This window comes from Glycine soja, chromosome 10 (assembly GCF_004193775.1).
Source record: "Glycine soja cultivar W05 chromosome 10, ASM419377v2, whole genome shotgun sequence".
Lineage (NCBI taxonomy): Eukaryota > Viridiplantae > Streptophyta > Magnoliopsida > Fabales > Fabaceae > Glycine > Glycine soja.
In genome coordinates, this window is record NC_041011.1 from 47,012,994 (window position 1) to 47,034,375 (window position 21,382).

General features: G+C 30.4%; 2 protein-coding genes across 2 annotated transcripts; both read left to right on the forward strand.

Annotated features, from left to right (window-relative positions):
• The first annotated feature begins 583 nt into the window (after positions 1 to 583).
• On the forward strand, positions 584 to 11,132 carry LOC114371812 (UPF0496 protein At1g20180-like). The gene is made up of 4 exons (XM_028329141.1): positions 584 to 634; positions 814 to 886; positions 6,601 to 7,601; positions 11,055 to 11,132. Exons 1-4 carry the CDS (start codon positions 584 to 586, stop codon positions 11,130 to 11,132), a joined length of 1,203 nt encoding a protein of 400 aa, XP_028184942.1.
• Positions 11,027 to 20,211, forward strand: LOC114369468 (sterol 3-beta-glucosyltransferase UGT80B1-like). Its single transcript, XM_028326700.1, has 14 exons — positions 11,027 to 11,625; positions 12,487 to 12,635; positions 12,967 to 13,203; positions 13,749 to 13,860; positions 14,870 to 15,040; positions 15,853 to 15,916; positions 16,166 to 16,223; positions 16,334 to 16,511; positions 17,047 to 17,177; positions 17,857 to 17,959; positions 18,821 to 18,897; positions 19,161 to 19,208; positions 19,381 to 19,530; positions 19,685 to 20,211. The coding sequence occupies exons 1-14, from the start codon at positions 11,430 to 11,432 to the stop codon at positions 19,886 to 19,888; spliced, it is 1,878 nt and encodes a 625-aa protein (XP_028182501.1). The 5' UTR covers positions 11,027 to 11,429; the 3' UTR covers positions 19,889 to 20,211.
• The last annotated feature ends 1,171 nt before the right edge of the window (positions 20,212 to 21,382 follow it).

Below are 21,382 nucleotides of genomic sequence, written 5' to 3' on the forward strand. Positions count from 1 at the left end.
GATTTATTAAATAATTTAAATTTCACACTTTATTTTTTTAGATGAACGGAATAAGAATTTTACACTTTATCTGTAAGTTTTATACTAATTTCCCTAATAGACGCTCACACACAAGTATTGAAAATTATATTAGTTGATTATTAATTTTGTTAGTGAAAAGGATATTAAAATTATAGATTTTTTAAAATAGAAGAAAAAAATATCTTTATTTTAAAAAATATACACAAACTTGATCTGATCAGAAATAAAACATTTTGATTAAATTGGATAACTTATTTAGATCAATTGAACCAAATCCAACTTGTATGCATTTCTATCACTTTGGATATTTATCGTCTTATCTATCAGAAAAAAATCTTTTTATTTTTTATTTTTTAAGAATGTTTGATTATTAATTTTTTTTAACTTTTCCAAAAATAAAAGTTCTGAATTTCAAAATAACAAAGCAAAACCTCTTCTATGGAAACAACAACCAACGACACCAACCACTGCCGACGACACCAGCCCCAAACGACGAGGGAGAACGAGAAAGGAGATAGAGGGAGAGTGCGGGTTGTCATTGGTCTTCTCCGTCTCGATCTAGATGCCGATAGTGGTGGTGCGGGATGGTGTTGGTATTGACGGCGACGGCGTTGTCAGGCATTGCAGATCTGAAACTAGATCTTCTCATTCTTCGTTCTCGTCCTTCGCTTCTTAGGTTTTTTGGATCCCAAATTTGCAACGAGATCTCAGAACAAATTAATCGCTTCTTTGTGCCTTTTGATTAATTCCATTGATTTTGACTTTAACAATTTTGATTTTGTTGTGATTTAGTTGAAGAATTCTGATTCTGATTTTGGCTTTAACGGTTTTATGTTGTTGTTCGTGTGGGCTGTGCATATGATTCGTATGTGTCTGCACTGTGATAGTCTAAATTTTGGAGGAAGACGAAGATGAGGTCTCTGAAATTCCTCGATCTCTCTATTATGGTTCCATTTTTGTGATAATAATTAAATTATAAAATAGAATGTTACTAAAAATAATAATGTATTAATTACATTTTAAATATGAAAATTAATTACGTAGAAAGTTGTATAATTATATTTTTATGAGATATATTTATTTTATTTTTATAAAAAAAATTATTTTTTAATCAGAATTTCTAGAAAATATTTAACAATATTTTAAATATAAGGATGAAGTTAAAATATTTTTATAAATGAAATAGAAGAAAAAAGTAATTTTTATTATTTTTGATAATATTTAATTATTTAATGCATTTAATAATTATATAATAATGTTAAAATAATTAATTATTAGTTTTAATAATGTCAAAGCATATAATATCTTTTTTGGTAATTTTAATTATGCAAAAAACCTTCTATAATTTCATCCAAACACTATATTATTTTAAATAAACAGTTAAAAGTTTATCATCTGAACATTAAATTAATTTATGAAAAAGTAATTTTTGAGATAAAAGCTTCTTAAATAAATTTTTTTTCTATAAGATCTTTTATAATAATACATCCAAATAGGGCCTACTTCCATGTTTTACTTTGAAATGAGTCACATAATTACCTTATAAATAAGTTTAGATTGTGATTTTGGTTTTTGTTTTTAACTTTTATTGTTATTTGAAAAACATCACTACGTTTTAATGCATATATATTTTTTTTTTTAATTTTTTTTGTTATATTGTGCATTTCATTAATGTTAATTGAGGTTTTGTTTTTGTAAAATCAGTGAATGATTGTCATATTTAGCATTTTTTTCTTCTTTAGATTCTTAAATGCATTTTTCTTTTATGCGGTTGAGTATCCTGTTGCAAAAGGTTGCTTCTAATTTTATGCATGACTCACTGGTCATGTCATTTACTGATAGGTGATGGTAATTGGTAAGTTATTTCTTTATACGTGGGGTCCAACCCCTATGCACCGTTAACGCTTAGTTGCATACATTTCCTTTGCGTCTTCTTCCATCTCTTTTTCTCTTAAAGTTGAAGAAGTTTGACAATAGCCCAAAAGAGAAAATTGACAAATTGTACCTAGCCACCTAACTAGGTTTAATTTCATATTTTGTCCGTCTAAAATCAACCGTTATAGATAAAGAGAGAGAGAAAAAACATGTATTCAATTAATCATGTGCAAAAATAACAAAATGTATACAGTTAGTAATACACGTGTTTGCATAAAAAAAAGGGTGTTTAATTTTCATACATTCACATAATTTTTTTAACATTATCAACTAATTATAAATATTTCTCAATATAACATTTAAAATATTGATGGTAAAAGTTAACAATCTTAACCTACATGATACATGATTAGGCAACAAACAATTTAAATAAATTTTCTTAAAGATTTAATTCAGTGATGTAAAGATAGTTGAATTTCGTGAAACCGTCCCTAATTGTTAGCCGTTAAAAATATTTTAATTGAAACTTCTTACTTATAGAGAATAAAAAAATAATATAATCTCATTATTAGATGTGTAAAAGTTTCCCGTTCAAAGGAAGAAGCAATTACCATTTGAAAAGTAGCTTCTCACTTTACATAATTCCCTTGAGCAAACATTTGACGATGTTTGCGTAGTAGATTATATTTCAGAATGATAACTAATTAACGTAACAATATAATTAACATTCTTTCAGTTTCTTTTCCACTTTGGGAATAATCACAATCAACACCTATTCTGCATGCTGTTGGGTTTGCGAAACTAGCTAGTTTTATGCTTATACACCGTGACTCATTTTATTTGTATGCATGTCTCTTTCAATCGGTTAAGGCTTAACAATAGAACATGATTAGGGGGTCCATGCCTACAATAACGACGATGAGGATGAGACCAATTAATCAAGACAAAGGGCATTTTAATTTCTAACTAAAAAGGAATAAAATAATGATTGAAGATGATTGGTGCTTAACAATGACAAATGTTGACAATGATGTGTTACTTAACGGTATATTATAATAGACAATAAACAAAATATTTGAAAGGTTTGGAAAAGTCTTATGTTCAGTGATTAAGTTTGAGGCTGAGATTCGCTAATCGTTGGAGATGGGCCACACATCAATTAACAGGTAAATTAAATTGTATAGTTTTAAATGTTATCGTGTTTTTTAATTGATAGAGTTTTTTTTTTATGATTAGATATAGTTCATTTACGTGACAAACTGTGATGAGATACTAGGATAAAAATAGAAAAGATATTAAAAATTAACGTTCTCTAGTTAAGATAAAACTGTGAAGAGATAAATAAAAAAAGGTCCCACATACAAAATTTCTTCAACATTGAGTGGTATAGCGAAAAATTACACTATGAATGTGATATAGCGAAAAATTACACAATGAGTGGTGCATTTCCAAAATAAAATTTATATTATAAGTAATTCTCTCGTTGCACATAATGTTAATACTCAACACCAAGTAAATGTACGATTATTAATCAATTTTATTGTTTTTTGATTGATAATTGGTTATTTTGTAATCCTCTCGTTGCTCACAATGTCAACACTCAACACCAAGCATATGCACGAATGCCAATCAATTTTTGTTGGTTGATAATCCATGGTGATTGATAATTGGTTATGTTGTAACCCTGTGGTTGTGCACAATGTCAACACTCAACAAGTAAACGCACAAGGGTCATTGGATTTTTGTTGGTTGATAATCAATTACGATGATTAATAATTGGACAATTAATTTATTATCAACATGTGATAGTTGACTTTTTTTTCTTCCTGATAATTGGTTGTATAATTTTTTTTTGTTCTTGAATTGTTTTTGAGTCATGATAAACCTTATATATACGATAAAATATTGTTTTTATTTTTGATTTAATTCCTCTCCTATCCTTCTCTCCAAAGCTCAATTTTTCTCTCTCCAAATTTTCTTCTATTTCTCAAAGTGAATAACCAAAAAATTCTTATATTTCTTCTTCTTTTCTCTTCTCCATTTCTCTCTTTCCCATTTCCATTCACTCTATTTCTTTTCCCGTCATCAAACAAGGTGGTATAAATATGGAACAAATCTTAAACACAAACATACACTTTTGCAATAGTAGCATGATGCATCCTATGCAATATATGAGAAATGTTAGTAATATGGCTCTCCAACATGATAAATTATAAGGCGGTCGATCCTAAACTATTATGGTCCTTGTTAATATTTTAATATTTACATAACACTTAATCAAGTGTTATTAATTTTAAATGCGCTATATAAATATTTGTTGGAAGTTGGGATTTGGGCAAGTAGTGATCCGAGATCTTTCAATAATTTATCATCCAACACACTCTTTCAAACATATCTTTTATTATGGAATAAAATTTATTGAAAATTATAACTTTAAATAATCAGCACATCATATTTAATAAATCTTCATATTGATTATGTAGTTTTCAATCATTTTTAACTGATAACAGTGTGTTAGAGAGTTTGTCACTAACTCTCCTCACACTATGTTGCTCATGCTAATAAGTTTTGTATTTTAACTAACATTTCCTTCACATAATTAAGGGCATTCATTAGCATGAATTATTATAAAAAAAAGTACTAAAAGCATTTATAAAGATCAATGTGAGATAACATGATTGATAGATAATTTTACTTTTAAAGCACGTGGTCAAAGATTTGATCCTAAGTTTACGTGTGTATGAAAAAATAAGTTATGAGAAGATAATCATTTAAATGAATATTGCTACCTTAAGAGATAATCCGGGTAAAAAAAATGGTTGATTAAGAAAATAAAAATTGAATAATTTAATTAAAAAATTATTTATTGCATTATAAATTTAAGAGTTATTTAACACTTATTATTTGAAATAATTAAAAGTATTTAATAGGGTGTATTCATCTTATGAGACATGTTTCTCTTTGCACAAAATACACGCTTGTATAGATATATCATATATGTTACAAAAAAATCTAATTGATTCACATATAAGGAACTTGGAAAGGTACGTATATATACCGATAATCTGATCCCCTTTTCTAGATAGAAATATCTTGCCCTACATGGTATACTTGTAGGATAGAATGGTGTAAGCTTGCAAAATTAAGTAACCAAATTGATGACAAAACCTACGTACGTGATGCAAAGGAAAGGGATATCTCCAGATATTTCAGCCTTAAAGCTTGCAGACAACTTGGCAAAAGCAATAATTATATCATTCTTTGTGGACGAGATTGGGGGATTCTAATATCCGAGAGAATGCTTAAACTTGAAATTAACAACAGTGAGAGAGGCTTTATAAGCAAATTAAATATGTATCAACTTCAACATACCACCTAGCTGCTAGAAATTTGATCAATAGCATTATATGGATAACCAATCATTCTTTGTTGTATAAGGACTACAATGATTGGGGGTACTGAAATTGTATAATAGCTAGGCCTTTCTCCTTCTACTTTAGTGATTGATATAGCCAAGCTTGTCCATATATATTAGTTCATTTTATTAGCTTTTGCAGATCAAGTTTTTTCTTAGAATCAATAAACCAAGATGTTGGCAAAATTAAGAGCTTGGAAAACCAGTTCTCAAGGTATGTTCTTATGACTTCAGCCTTAATTTTTCATTCGGCTTCTCTATTTCTTTCAAACCTATGAAAATCTAAACCAACATGATCAGTGTAATGTACAGTGACTTATTTCATCTTTTGTTTTTTTGCAAGTTGTGACTTATTTCATCATAACAGTGAGTTGAACAAAATTTTGAAAAGATTAATCGTCTTGTATCATGTTTAGGTAATAGCTAGTGTCGGAAAAAGAAAAAGAAAATTCGTAACATGAGACGTATTTCATCACACACACACACACACACACATATATATATATATATATATATATATATATATATATATATATATATATATATATATATGATAAGCTACTGGCGAGAGGAAACGGGTGTGCGACTAACTTGTTCTCAAATAAATTTTCTGATTTAAAATAAAAATTACTTTATTCCTCCTTATTTAATCAACACGCGACTAACTTCCTTTTTTTTTTGTTGTTGAACGCGACTTGTTAAAACTTATAAAATATTCATATGAAAATTTCCTACAAGTACAACGTATCCAATAAGGAAAAAAAATCCTAATTAATTGTTTATATTAAAATTTCCTATCACCAAACGGAAATAGATAGCCTTTGCTAGACCAAAATATTTCTCTTTTTTGTAATCAATACCCTCTTTAATTACAAACAAGCAACGTAGTACTGTGTTTTAATTCAAAATAGAATTTAATAAGTCACATCTGCTTGAAAAAGGTTACATGGTAAAACTTGCTCTTTGTTGTTTGTCCAAATTTGAAGTTATCCTTTTTCTTCACACAATCCTATATGCGAGAATGTAAATTAAACCGATCAGTCCTTGTTTGCCAAGTTTCAAGTTTGTTCCCGTCTACACTCCTCACGTGCTTTCTGGTTCTTGCATCAATTCTACCAAATTCTAAGTCTAAAACCATGTGTATGCTGATCGAGTTAATTTCTTAAACCATGTGCATAGGTTTTGACAAGTCCTTTCTTTAATGTGTACCATGCCCCTTGCCATAGGGCATTTTTATTTTCATTAATATCATATTTTGATGTTTGAATGACATTTTATTTTATTTTTAGATGTGAAGGAACGTAGAGATGACCCAAAAAGCATCAACTTCCATGAGGAGTACAATAGTGTATTAAGGACAAAATCCTATGTTAATTTCTTCAATAAAGTTCAATTACTTGCAAACCAACCTTCCTCTAATGACAACCATAACAAATTTTCAGAAATCCTCCTTGAACCTTGCCAAGAAACTATAACTTCCATTCTTGATTCAGCAACCCTTTCAATGACACCAGAACTCAAAAACCTCATGCTCAGTTACTTTGACATTAGTGCAGAGGCCTCACAGATTTGCTGTCATCTTCTCAAAAGCATCAACCAACTCCACTCCAATTATCAGTTTATTCAAAGGGCACTAGACATTATGGATGGCGACTCTTTGGAAACTTTTGACCTAATCACCTTCGGGCTTAACTCATTCAATTACTCAAATAACCCTTTTTCAAACCTTAAAAACCATGACTTCAAGCTCATCACTGATAAGCTCTCATCAATATTGCACCATCTAAAGTCAATGAGAAAAAAAGTGGGAAGGAAAATTAAGCTTATGAAGTATTTGAAGAATACATCTGAGGTTTGTGTCACAGCAGCTTGTGGCATAGTGGCAATCACAGCCATGGTTATAGCAGCACATACTCTAACAGCAGTTATTATGGGACCAGCAATTCTTAGTTTTCCATTTAAGCATTTTAAGAGGAAGCTTAGAGCCTATGAATTTTCAGGAAAAGGGTCTCAGAGTAAAGTTTATGATCAGCTTGGTATAGCAGCAAAGGGAACTTATATATTGAATAGAGACTTTGACACAATGAGTAGACTTGTAGCTAGGCTTCATGATGAAATTGAGCATAGCAGGGCAATGGTGCAATTATGTTTGGACAGGAAAGAGGACAAATTCTCTTTGCAGGTGGTGAAGGAGCTTAAGAAAAGTGATGTTCGGTTCAGGAAACAAGTGGAAGAACTTGAAGAACATGCGTGCTTGTGCCTTGTAGCAATAAACCAGGCAAGGACCTTGGTAGTTAAGGAAATTAAAAGATCGATGTGATGTCGTTAAGATAAATGTGATGTCATGTAGATACTTTTAGATATAGGAAGAAGAAAAACGTGTACATATGAACTTCTAGATGATAAATTAAATGTAATGACTGTTAAAAGTTGTTAGGAGTTAGGAGTAGTTACTTCTGTCTTACGTTATTTTCTCATTTAATAAAGTTATATATATATATAATTCATAACACACCTTCATTTCAGTACCAGGATGATTTTTTTTTCTCTTGTCATATTGTATTGACTCATACTCCACTTACACTAGAAATTATTAGACAATTATCACTTAATCTATATATAATTTTGACCAATTTCTACCTAACATGCAATCAAGTGTTATTAATTATTTTATTTTATATTTTAAACTTAAATACTCATCACATAAAAATTTATTGGGATTATAGATAAATTGTAGTCTAAAATTACCTAATAATTACTTCACTTACATCCCTAATTCTAGTCTTATATTTTCATTCCATTATTGTTATTGTGGTGTCAATTATGCAAATGCATGAATATGTGTCTAGGCTCTCACAATTTTGGGGTGTTTATTAAGAGATATTTTTTACCATAAATTGTTCAATGCAATGCTCATGTATTAATCATTGTGCTGTGTTGAAAATATTCTTAACTTGGTATGGATTGAATTGCTTATTACACTATTTGTGCATATAATCTAACATAGTTTGCTTTATTAATTTTGGATCTAATAATCACTTATAGAAATTGGTTTAACTCATAATATAAATTGATTCGGAACAAACCCTGCAAACCAAAACGTCAAGTCATAATATAAAACTTCAATTTACAAATTAACAAGTACAATTAATAGCTATTTTTTTTTTTTTGAGGTACAATGAGTCAATGACCTTTTTTTTACTAGATAATGAGTCAATGACTAATTAATATAAATTGGTTAAAGTGATAAAAGTTTATTTTCTTAAATTTAAAATTTCAATCCAAAAATAAATAAAATAGACGTTATTTGTTGAGCTTTCACATAATTTTCAAGGACCGGAAGTCTAAAAACAATAAAAATTATGATAATTAAGCTCTTTTTTGGTACCTTCTCTCTCATATATTTTTTTTGGACATAATTAAGCTCTTTTTTTTAGAGAAGCATAATTAAGCTCTTCAAAACAACGTAGAAGCCGACATTACTTTTCTGTTTACATTCATCATAAGCTGCTATGATTACTTCAGATGGAACTTCCATAGCAACACATGAATCTCTGGATATGGAGAATGAGGTAGTAATAAATAATCGTCTTCATTATTATTATTAGTTTGTTAAATTTCCCATATTATTATAATAAAATTAGTGAGCAGTATTATATTTCCATTGACTGCCTTAGACATTGGACGTACGTTGCAATTTCAGCCAACAAAGTTGCCTCTCGCTGTACGTAGGCCATGTTCTATCTTGGTAGTCATTTAGAAATCCAAAGTGAAGTTAACTTAAATATATAATACAGCAATATTGATTTAATTTTTTAATCATTACAAATTAGTATTAATGTATTTTATAATTTACGTGGAAAAATTCTAATTTTAACATTATTTTATATTTAAAAACTAAATTATGATGACTTTTATTATCTTTGATGATGAAATCAAACTCATTGTCTGGATGTTTCCGTCCTTTGCATATAACAATAAAAATGGTAAAAATGTCATCTTGTTGAATGTATGAGGTTTTATGTTTTTTGATAGAAGATTGTATTGGGTTGTTAACCCACTTTTGCTATGTCTTTTCAGACAATGAAAAAAGTCGTGTCCAAAGCTACTACCATTTGGAACTCATTAATTTCTGTACCGGATGAAGCGGTGGCACTATTGGAATGGACAGAGATCATAAATGAAATGAGGCTAAAACAATAATTTTCTGGTGAGTACGTAAACATTTGCCTGTTTTGTGAATTGTGATTACGGGCAATGGCAAAGCGTGAGATTCACATATTAAGTCTAAGATAAATTATAGGAATGAATTCTTTTAAATATATTTTTTTATTAGTTGAAATTGAGTGAAAATTATAAAATGTTTTACTACGTTTTGTGTTTTATTTTATATTTTTATAGGTTTTACTAAATTTTAGTGATGTGTTGGAGAATATATTATTAATATTTCTCTTAAATGCAAATACTATATACACACAGATAATGTAAAACTTTTTTTTACATTGTTACTTAATTATATACATATATATATTCTATAAAAGTTATACTAAAGTATTAAAAGTATTTTATTAATTAAAGAGAAAAAATTATATAATAAAAATATAAAATTGTATATAGTCAATTATAATCTATTTAATTTTAAAATAATTATCTTAAAATAATTTAAATGATACTTTTTTAATTAAATAATGGTATAAAACTCTTTTATACAGTCATATTAAACTCTTTATTAATTATTTTTTAAGAATAAAATTTTAAATATGTTTTCTATCTTTTATATGGTGTGCTATAAACTCAAAAAATACTCTTAATCAAATGTTTAATTTTTTTAATGAATTAAATAATTATAAACACATTTTATGTTCGGTATTTTTTTAATGATTAAAAGAAGACAATATTTTTTGTGTGCAAATAAGTAAATATAAATACTATCAGTGTAATTTAGATCCTTTAAGCATAAGAGGTATTGAGGTTTTTTTTATTTGTTGTTGAAGTAATCTTTTTCCAATTGGTTGTTTTATTCTGAGATAGAGGGATATCCCTTTTTGTGATTTGATGTTCAAGGCAAAATCAAATTTTGATTAAGAAATTCAAATTGAATCATTTTTATCAATAATTTTTTACAACTAAATAATATTTTTAACACATATTTATCTTCAGAATTAATACAAGAATAAAACAACTAAAATCTAAGTTATAGGTCTACTAACAAAAATATATTTATTATTGGTGTTAATAAAATAAAAAAATGTCACATATGTAACAAAAATATCACATATGTTTAAAAAGATTCAAACATATAACTTTTTTTTAGAGTGTAAATTTATTTCTTTAAATTTGCTTTAAGGACCTCATATCGTTAAACCGACCATGATTGTCTTATTAAACAATTCTTATTGAATTATTGTAGTCAACTTAGTAGTAGAAGATTTAAATAATATGGATAAAGACTTAGATTAAATTCGTAATGTCTTAGTTGTTGTATGAAATAATTCTTACCATATTTATAAAAATAACAAATCAAAATCTCAGAATACATAAGAAAATAAAAAAAAAAATTAAAACTTAAATTTGAGCTTTGCCAGTGAAAGAAAGAATGTAGTTGCAGTAGAGATGGGTCCTGAAAAAATTAATCATGGAGAAAATTCTTATAAACTTTCCATTTACGATAAAAAAAAAAATTTAAAAATAAATAATTTTGACCCTATGTGGTAGTATTTCCATTACCATGGTTACATTGCAGCTTCAGCACATAGCTGGTGTTCTGGGCACCTTCTACCGACTTACAGCTTCTCGTGAGCAACGTGAACTACACCCATGAACTGGATTGGAAAAATGGTTTGAACTTTAGGTTTACCAAACGTTCTTACAGTGCTTTCATGATTGGTGGGTCTCTGTGCCAACTCTTTTTTTGTTACAAAAAAACCTATCAACTTTTCAATTCTTGCTTTGCTCCTTCAACAAGGCCCACACTTACCACCTATTTGTCATGGCTTCCTCTGCTTTATTGCAACCGTTTCCTTCTGCTCCTTCTGAGCTGCTTCTCTCATGATTGGGGCTGCTTCGGTTTTGTATCGTTTGCAACGAGTAATGGACTGAGAAAGACAGGTTTTTTTTAATGATGGGTAGTAATGAGATTGAATATTTATCTGAACAAGTGTTAGATAGGGGTTTTGAATTTGATAGTCGGCAGAATAAAGATCTCAAGCAAATGGATATAGAGTCTCGGGGTGAGAAGTTTTATGGAGCTTCTTCTGAGGAGGATGAGGATGGGAACCAGTCGTTGCCGCAAGTTGCTTCTTCATCAAGAAGAGGTTTGTGCTAGTTAGTTTTATAGTTTCTTCTGTTAAGTAGTTGATTATGACTATGACTGTCAAATAGGCATTGCTTTAGGTTCTGTTGTTATCTGATGAATGCTTTATTGATTTAGCTTGAAGGAAAGCTAGCTCCAGAGCACTGTATAATTCTAAAAAATCTTGCGAATTTAGTTGCCTTGTCTGAGGAGGGAAGAAGGGGAGATTCATATGTAGATAACAAACATGTCCTAGCTCTACAAGATTATTCACTGAGCCTCTTCTTCGAAAGCCTTTATGCATTTATTGAGTCTAAGTTAGTTGCCTTCTGTGTAAGGTCTTATCCAGATTGGCACTTTCATATTTATGAAATATGTAGTTTCCATTGTATTTTTAGTTTCTGTTAGAGATTCCCAAGCACCAACAGTTAGTTAAGCAAATAGGTAGTTAGTAAGAGAGGGTGGAAAGAAAGGGGTAGAAAGGAGTGGTGACATTCTCTTTTGTATCGATTGAAAACTGAGCATTAGCTTTGTTGTAGAAAGGGGAAACCCGAAACCCTTTGGGAAAGAGAGACTCCTCTTGGAGGAGAGATCTTTCTCCTTGCTCTATTCATTTTTGATCAGGAAATAAAAATCTGTCTTTTCTGTTCTTTGTTTTCTATCCATAGCTCCTAACAGTTTCACAAGTTTAAATCTAAAATACTGTGTTCCATTGAAATTAGTTTCAACCTTAATAGCTTTATTTCCTTTTAAAATAATTGTGTGCTCACCTCCTATCTTGGTCAAATGCTATTGGTCCTGCCCTCATGGACTACTGTTTCTAACTTGCTTCTTTTGGAAGATTAATTTTATATGTCTTGTCTGTCCAATTCTGTTCGTGAAGGTTTGGAACATTGCATCACATCCCCTGTTGGAACTGAGAGGAACCCACTTATAGTTGGTGATGAGATTTTTCTTTCTAGATCAATGACAGGAAAGAGGGAATTCCCTAGGCAGGACACAATATTGGACAGGCTGTCTGAGAGGGCGAAGGTATTGCAATTATTACTGTATGTGGAAGATCTTAAGTTCCAAAGTTGTGTTTGTTTATTTTTATTCTAGTTGGGGTAAGTTTCACCAAAAAGTTGATATTAATATTTCTTTGACTGTTCTGTTCAATCTTGTTTGAAATATGTGAATTGGAACAGTGTTATTTGTTCTTTTGGGTGTTGGACATATCTCAGGTTCTTGACATGTGGTTGGGTTATTTGAAATATGTGATTTGTAGCTTTATTCTTGAAATTGTTATCTGTATTTGTGATTTATGCATCAGAGCTTCCAAATTATTTGCATGTTCATAACACTTTATTGTTTTGCCACTCAGCAACTGATTACTAACCTAGTGAAGATACAAAATGATGGCACTGTTGAAGTTGATATAGAAATGAGTGCATATGTTGCTCCAGAATTGTTAGAGCTCCAATCTTTTGTCGAGTCAACAGTGAGTGGAAGTCTTAGTTCAGAATCAAAAAAATCTGTTCCACGGTTACAAATTGTCATACTTGTGGTTGGAACTAGAGGCGACGTACAACCTTTTCTGGCCATTGCAAGGAGACTTCAGGCATGTTTGGATATTTTCATTCAATTCATTTTGATGCACATCAGCACATGAGAATTGCATTAAATCATTGTTATCTTTGTATTGCTTTCTTGCATATCTTATGGTGTAGGAGTCCCTAATATCTTGATATTTGTGATTTACTTTAATACGAGGCCTAAATGAGAATTTGGGATTATTTTTCTTGGAAATCACATCATATATAGATTTCCTTTCAGTTGCTTTGTTCAGAAAAAAAAAATACTGTTTGTAATGTATTATTATCATGATAATTTGTCATATTGGCATTGGTGATAACAACTTGTCATTGAAGTTCTTAATAGAACTTTTAATTTTTGGGAAGGAATTATTCTGGTCTCCTGTAGTTTTAGTTGCCTTTAATTTTAAAATCCCTAGGTTTTCCTAATTATCTGATTGCTGTCACGTGATTTGCACCGCTGATCTATTTGAAAGGGTGCAAATCTTGATTTTTAACTACTGTTGATGTATTGTATGTCCCCGCAGTCAATTTTGTTGCTTCCATAGATGAACTAAATATTTACTTGCAGGAGTATGGTCATCATGTTAGGCTGGCAACTCATGATAATTTCAAAACATTTGTGAAGTCAGCTGGTGTAGATTTCTATCCTCTGGGTGGCGATCCTCGTGTATTGGCAGGATGTAAGAGGTTCCTTTTTTATACTTTCATTAATATCCAATAATTTATTTTTCAGTCTTCTGGTATTTTGTGCTTAACTTGACTATAGCAGGATGTAAGAGGTTCCTTTATATTGGTTCACCTATTAAAAATGGTATTTAGATTAGAAAAATGCTGGAATTTACTGATATTACATGGTGCTCTAGTGCAGTTACTCTGTACATCAGAACAACTTCGGAAAAGACCAACTTTTTACAATTTAAATATTTTATAAAATATTTTTCAAGTATTGGTGTAGAAGGTCCTTCTTTTATACCTGAAGTTGTTAATATATCGTAAATTGTCTAAATTTCCAAGTGTTAATAATAGATTCAACAATGTAAAATAGATACTTTAACATATCTGGCCTTTCTATAACTGTATATGAACCTAAAACAGATCTGAAATGGATAAGGATGTATCATGCATGCTAGCTATAATAATTACCAAGAAAAGAAAATATCAGTTCATGGAACAAGGATTTCAAATACAATTGGGGCATCTTAAATAACCAATTAATTGTAGGGTAAAGAGATGAGAGTTGATAGAGCTGAATAAAAATTCAGACCTAACATAAATATTCCCTTAACAAAACTTCAATCCCAAAAAGTCATAAGTCTGATCAAAATTATTGAAGCCTTATGTTCTCTATTTTTATACAGTTAATTGATAGATAGTAATTATTATACTCATAGTCATATGAAATAGCAAGCTGTAAGGTAATGAAAAATTGTCAAAAATATTCTCATCATTCTCCAATTGCTAAATTTACAAAACATTCTCTGATTCCTCCACTGTAGATTAAGTTAACTTAGGCCATGACTGTGATCTTTCAAGCTTTGGCTCTTTTATCCTCATGGCTCAGTCTCCCCTATTTTTGTTTTGAAACATGCTAAAACAATGATGTATTTTTGTTTGAATCTTATTCTGCTGCTGCTCTTATTCATTATATACACATATAATGATATACTAAAAGAGATATTTAAATTATAGACATGGCAAGGAATAAAGGTTTAATCCCTTCTGGACCAGCTGAAATATCTGTCCAACGAAAGCAGCTGAAGGCCATCATTGATTCCCTTCTTCCAGCATGCACAGCACCTGATATGGAAACTGGTGTTCCTTTCAAAGCTCAAGCTATTATTGCCAATCCTCCTGCTTATGGTGAGTGGTTAGGACTTAAGATATTAGTGTATCATGTATTTCTTTATTAAATATCTTTCTTACGATTGATTTATGTTTTAAGGTTTAATTATCCGTAGTTTTTTTTTTTATTGAAATATGATATTCATATAACACATGATTTGCAAGTATGACATTTGGCATTAACCTTGAGACTAGGATCTGTACCTGTAGAACATACTTCTAATACCTGGATGACAGTTAAAACAATATAAATGGTCTTCATATAGTAATGCCATATTACTAGACCATTCAAATGGTGACCCTGATGTTTGAGTCATACTTGGCTACTTGGTATTGACGGGTTGAAGTGCATTGGCATTTTGCACATGTTCATTCAATTAATTTTCAATGTTCATAAACACAATTTAGGGTTGGACTTATCTCCTTTGATCAGGAGCATAAATTGTTTAAGTAGAAATAAAGAAAAATTAAGCTATTTTAGGGTTTTTTTTTTTCAAATACTCATTACATGTATACCGCACTCAAAGATATAAACAAAAAGTGCTAACCATGTACGGGGTAAGGAACAGTGGGACTACAAGAGTAACTACTGATATTGAAGTAAGTTTTAAAGCCTGAAGAATAATGGATTTTCTTTTTCTCGAATCTGTTTACCAAATTCATAAGAATGTTGTTGAATTCAGTAATTTTTTCAATAAAAAAATCTTTTCATTTTAGCGGAATATTTTTGTTTGTTTATCACATCATTATTTGCAAATTTGCCTGGACTTGCATATGTTTATTTTTAGAATAAAATAGATAGAATTATATCTTTGGATCCTGGCTTGCAGGACATGTACATGTTGCTGAGGCCCTTGGGGTGCCCCTCCATATCTTCTTCACAATGCCATGGACGTGAGTTTAAATTGTTATAAAAGTTGTCACTTTTTATATGTTAGCAAGATAAAGTTTTATTAAGATATAAATAATTTTCTAATTCTTGAATTGATTTTCATTGTTCATACAGTACAGAAATGTTTTAATTAAAACCAGTAACAACTGTATTTTCAAATATTCAGATAAATGCAACATTCTTTTATCATCCCTTGTCAGTGCTTTCTTTAAATATTTGAGGTCAATTAAATATATTTTTTCAATATGCAGGCCAACATATGAGTTCCCCCACCCTTTGGCACGTGTTCCTCAAAGTGCCGGTTATTGGGTATGTCCTTTGCTGACACTATTTTTTTAATCTGATTTTGATAATTTTATAAATATTTGCTGAACTAACTTACCAACATACCTGTTTCAATATTTCCTTGCCGTCTCCAGCTGTCCTATATAATCGTGGATTTACTAATATGGTGGGGAATGCGAAGAATTATCAATAACTTCAGGAAAACAACACTGAAGCTTGCTCCTATTGCATACTTCAGTATGTACCGTGGATCAATATCTCATTTACCGACTAGCTACATGTGGAGTCCTCATGTTGTTCCCAAACCAAGTGGTATGGATAAGGATTAAATTATTAGTTACATTATCTGATGTCCTTGTGATACTTTTTTTAAACGAGTAATCATTTTAAGTCATTGAAGTAGCAGATAAGTTCAAAGCTGTTACTGTGTAGAACTGAATGCACAATAACTATTGACTTGGATTGTGAATGTATATTATAAAGTTATCTGTTGAAATTTAATAATTGAATGGATTTTATTATATTATATTATATATGACTTTGTAAAGGAAGACTTTTGTAATTGCTTTGGTCCGAATCAGATTCCAATAAAATTTTATCTAAGTTGTTTAAGCTTTGAGGAGACTTCACAGTTCACATGCATAATGTATAAACTATAAAGTACAGTTAACTTTTCTGTGTTGATAATATTACTATTTGTAAATGTTAGATATATAAAATCATGGATGGGCCTCCACTTAACATCTTAAGCTTTTAGAAGAAATGATCCTTGAGAGTAATTAGTAGCATGTTTTGCTTGGAGTCCCAAATTTGTTACTAGCACTAATGACATTTTACAAATTTGCAGACTGGGGCCCTTTAGTTGATGTTGTTGGTTATTGTTTCTTGAGCCTTGCATCAAAGTATCAACCCCAGGAAGATTTTGTCCAATGGATTCAAAAAGGACCACCTCCTTTATATTTTGGGTTTGGGAGCATGGTATGGTAATTGCATGTGAATTACAAGTCATTTTTTATGAATTGTCTTTGATAATCAGCTTTTTTTGTGAATTCAACTTCACTATTTGGATTTATGGATTGTACTACCACTACAAGCCTTAGTATTGTTACTATTGTAGATAATCATTAAATCCCCAATCATAAATCCTAATTCCCCATCAGCGTTACTAATGGCGGGTTCCCCAATCAAAATTCTGCCATATAAACACACCATTGCGCCTTATGGTGGGTTTCCCTTCACAAATTGCCTATGGTGGTTGGCAAAAAATCTGCCATAGCGCCGCCATGGCCACTATTTAACAACACTGTTCCCCATTTTTCTTGTTGAATATTTGGTGGATTAGTTTTGAGATTAATTCATTTGGTGTGTATAGAAAATAAGACACTACTTATGATGATCCTGACCTTTCTGGACTAGTTGATGCACAGATGTGACTTTGGCCAACATAATTTCCTTCATTTGGTAATCTATTATTGTACATGTCATATAAAGAGGCTTTATTGCTATCATAGAATCAGTGCAATGACATTTTCATCAATAACTGTTTCAGCGATAATCATAAGCTCATGAACTTGACATTGTATGAGTTGACACTATAAGCAATTTTTTAAAGAATTATTTTTGAAATCGTCTAAAAATACTTGTTTTACTTTTTCAGCCTCTTGAAGATCCTAAAGGAACAACAGATGTTATATTGGAGGCACTAAAAGATACAGAACAACGGGGAATTATTGACCGGGGTTGGGGCAATCTAGGGAACTGTAAGTATTTTATTCCAATTTTGTTTTGAACCTATTTGATTCCTTTTTATCAAATACTCATTGCTGTTGAGGAAGTTATAATTTTTGGTTTCATGTTCTGTTATTTGTTTGTATGTCAGTGCCAATGAATGAGTGAAATATGTGTTGTTTATTACCAAGTTTAACCTTATGACCTTATGCAAATTGTCCATCCCCTCCCCACCAACCAACTAACCCCTTGCTATTGACGTTGTGTTTGTTTAATCGTAGTTCTGATTAGCTTTTCTGAAATTGTATAGTCACATGCTCTAACTCCATTAACCGATTAAAAAGGTATCCTTATCAAAAGTATTTTCTTTTATTCTGTTTCTGGTTTACTTTCAACAAGAATATTCTTTTATTGTTTAGCAATTGATCGATTTTATTCCAAAGAAAAATCAAGGAAAAATTGAAGACCAAGATTCCAAAATAGAATTTATGGGTTTGTTTAATGGAAAAAAGGAGTTATGTGTTTTCACTCATGTCCTGGTTGGCATACATTATTTGGCTTTGCAGGAGCTAAAGGATGAATGAACTGTAAAAATCTCCATATGAATGTTCTTCCTAAAATTTCTTTGATTTAATAATTTATAAGGAGGATGAGCAGAAATGAACACTTAAAGGCTATATTACCCTGCCAATGGGCAAGTAGCCTAGACACTGACTATTTCAGTTTATTTTCATATGCTTTAACGTCTACCCACTTGAATATGTTTATATATGTTATGTCAGCTAGTTTATCTAAGACATGCCTGCAAATTTTTTCTTAATATCATCATTTTTTTCTGTGCATTTTACGTAATTAGCATTAGTTTTATTTTCATTTTGTTTTCCATTATGCAGTGGCAGAACTTTCTGACAATGTTTTCCTTCTGGAGGAATGCCCTCATGATTGGCTGTTTCCTCAATGTTCTGCTGTGGTGAGTTTTAATTTATGTTTTCTTGTGGGTTTATTTGGCCAAGAAAGAAAATGCTTTGGAGTTTGTCAGAGTGTTTTTGTCATTGCTAGTTTGAGCCTTTTTTATTTTGATTCTCAATTTCACAATTCAAATTTTAGCTGTGAGAACTGAAAAGTTCTTCCAAGAGAAAACTAACAGAAAGGGGGGCAAAGGGGTTGGTTTGGAATATCCACTCAGATCTGGGGATGAAATAACTGGAAGATATTTTTGGCACAAAATTGCAGGTGCATCATGGTGGAGCTGGAACCACGGCTACCGGATTAAAAGCTGGGGTAATTAATGTTCAATAATATCTTCTAAGATATTTTTCTTTTACATAATCCAAGGATTCGTTTGAATGTCTTTAGAGTTTTAATGACATAATTCTGGTGCTTATAAAAAAATAAATCAGTTTATTGCTTTTTAATTTTTTATTTTTTTTTAATATGAAACCATAACTTGTAGTGTCCAACAACCATAGTTCCATTCTTTGGAGATCAGTTCTTTTGGGGAGATAGAATATATGAGAAAGAATTGGGACCAGCCCCAATCCCAATATCTCAGCTCAATGTTGAGAATTTATCAAATGCCATAAGATTCATGCTCCAGCCAGAGGTGAAACTAAATTCTATTCATCCCATTCTTTTGTTTTCTCCTGCATACTCTATAAACATAATGTGTAATAGTTGTGCAATTGTTCTATGCAAACAAAGTCACGGGTCATGGTTTAGTCAATAGTATTGATAGTTAGTGGATTATAAATATTCAGGTGAAATCTCTAGCAATGGAAATTGCTAAGTTGATTGAGAATGAAGATGGTGTTGCCGCTGCGGTTGATGCATTCCATCGACATCTGCCTGATGAGCTGCCACTGCCAACTCCTATTCCAGTGGAGGAGGACCACTTGAATCCTTTGCAGTGGTTTTTTCTCCAACTTGGAAGGTTCTGTTGTGCACCTTGTGGTGGTGTGTAGGTTTTCTGCATTAATTTCTTTTTCATTTTCATTGATTCATTGTAGAATACATGTTGTAGGTTGCATAGTGTTTTGCTTTGGCATTTCATTCATTGTCAAGTCTCTAGGGTGAGGACTTGACTAACAGTTAATATTCATGTATTGTGTATATTTGAACCCTCCCCCTCCCCCCACAACAAGGTATAGGTTCTGTCATTAGTGATAGATTAAGAGATATAAAGAGCTGGGTAACATCATTCATGTAGCGGCTGCTCCAAATAGTTTGCTTCAGTATGTTTCCAAATTTGATAGTTGATAATAATTTCATGCTAGAATTTTGTGTAGATTGCCTTTTTTTTCTCCTATTAGTTTATTTTGATCTTTTAAAAGGTGGGAGATATTTTCTGTTGTATAGATGTGTAGTTCATATCACTGATCCTAATCTTAGGGTAATGACAAAAAAATAAAGTGCACTATGCCACTATGGTAGGGTAATTTACTATACCATCAATCATAGTAACAACTATTACAATCTCATTCGGAAAATTCTAAGCATGCCACTGAACCTTTTTTCCCCCATTGACACTTGACAGCATTACTTGAATTTTTAGTACTATTTGACTAGTTAATCGAGTAGAATTACTATTATTGTATGTGGCAAAACTACAAGGATCCTTTGATACTTAAATTAGTTTCCAAGCATAGTGATAGGGAATAAATGATTGTGTTTGTACAATTTGGACAGGGAGACTCTTACACCTCCTACTTTCAATTAGACACTTTCAACATTCTCTATTCTCTTCTTTGGATATATATTTTAAATCTTATTCTTAAAATTAGTAAAAAAAAAATCTTTTTTCATTGAAAAAAATATCTTTTAATCATCTAAACTCAAATTACTCTTTTTATTTATATTTTTTTAGTTGTATATTTCTTTTAAGTTATCCTTTTATTTTTATTTTATCTCTAAAGTCTAAACTAAGTTTTAATAGTTTTTAAGTTATTCTTGATCATTATAATATATATATTTTAATATATTTATGTATTAGAAATTTAAATTTTAATATATTATATATTTAAAATATTTATTTAGTATGGATTTTAATTATATAAAAAATTTATCTCATACCGCGTACATATTAAAATAGTATCAAGTATAAAGATAAATCATTTATCTCTAAGAAAATAAGTTATATAGTAAAAGTATAAAATAATTGTATATTATCATTTAATCATATGATAAATTTCATTAATGATAATAACTTTAAAAATTAAATTAATGATAATTTATAATTAGAGAACTGTCTAAAATAAATTTAGATTATCATTACCATCATTATTGAAGTCTATCTCTAAATAGTCTAATGTATAGTTCTCTTTAATTTTCTGTCACTATTTATTGGATTATCTTTTCTCTGGTCAACCTTCCTTACTAATAAGTAATAATTCTACAAGGCTTTCTCAAACATGCCTGCCCAAATAATCTAAAATGCATCGTAAAATGTTTATTAACCA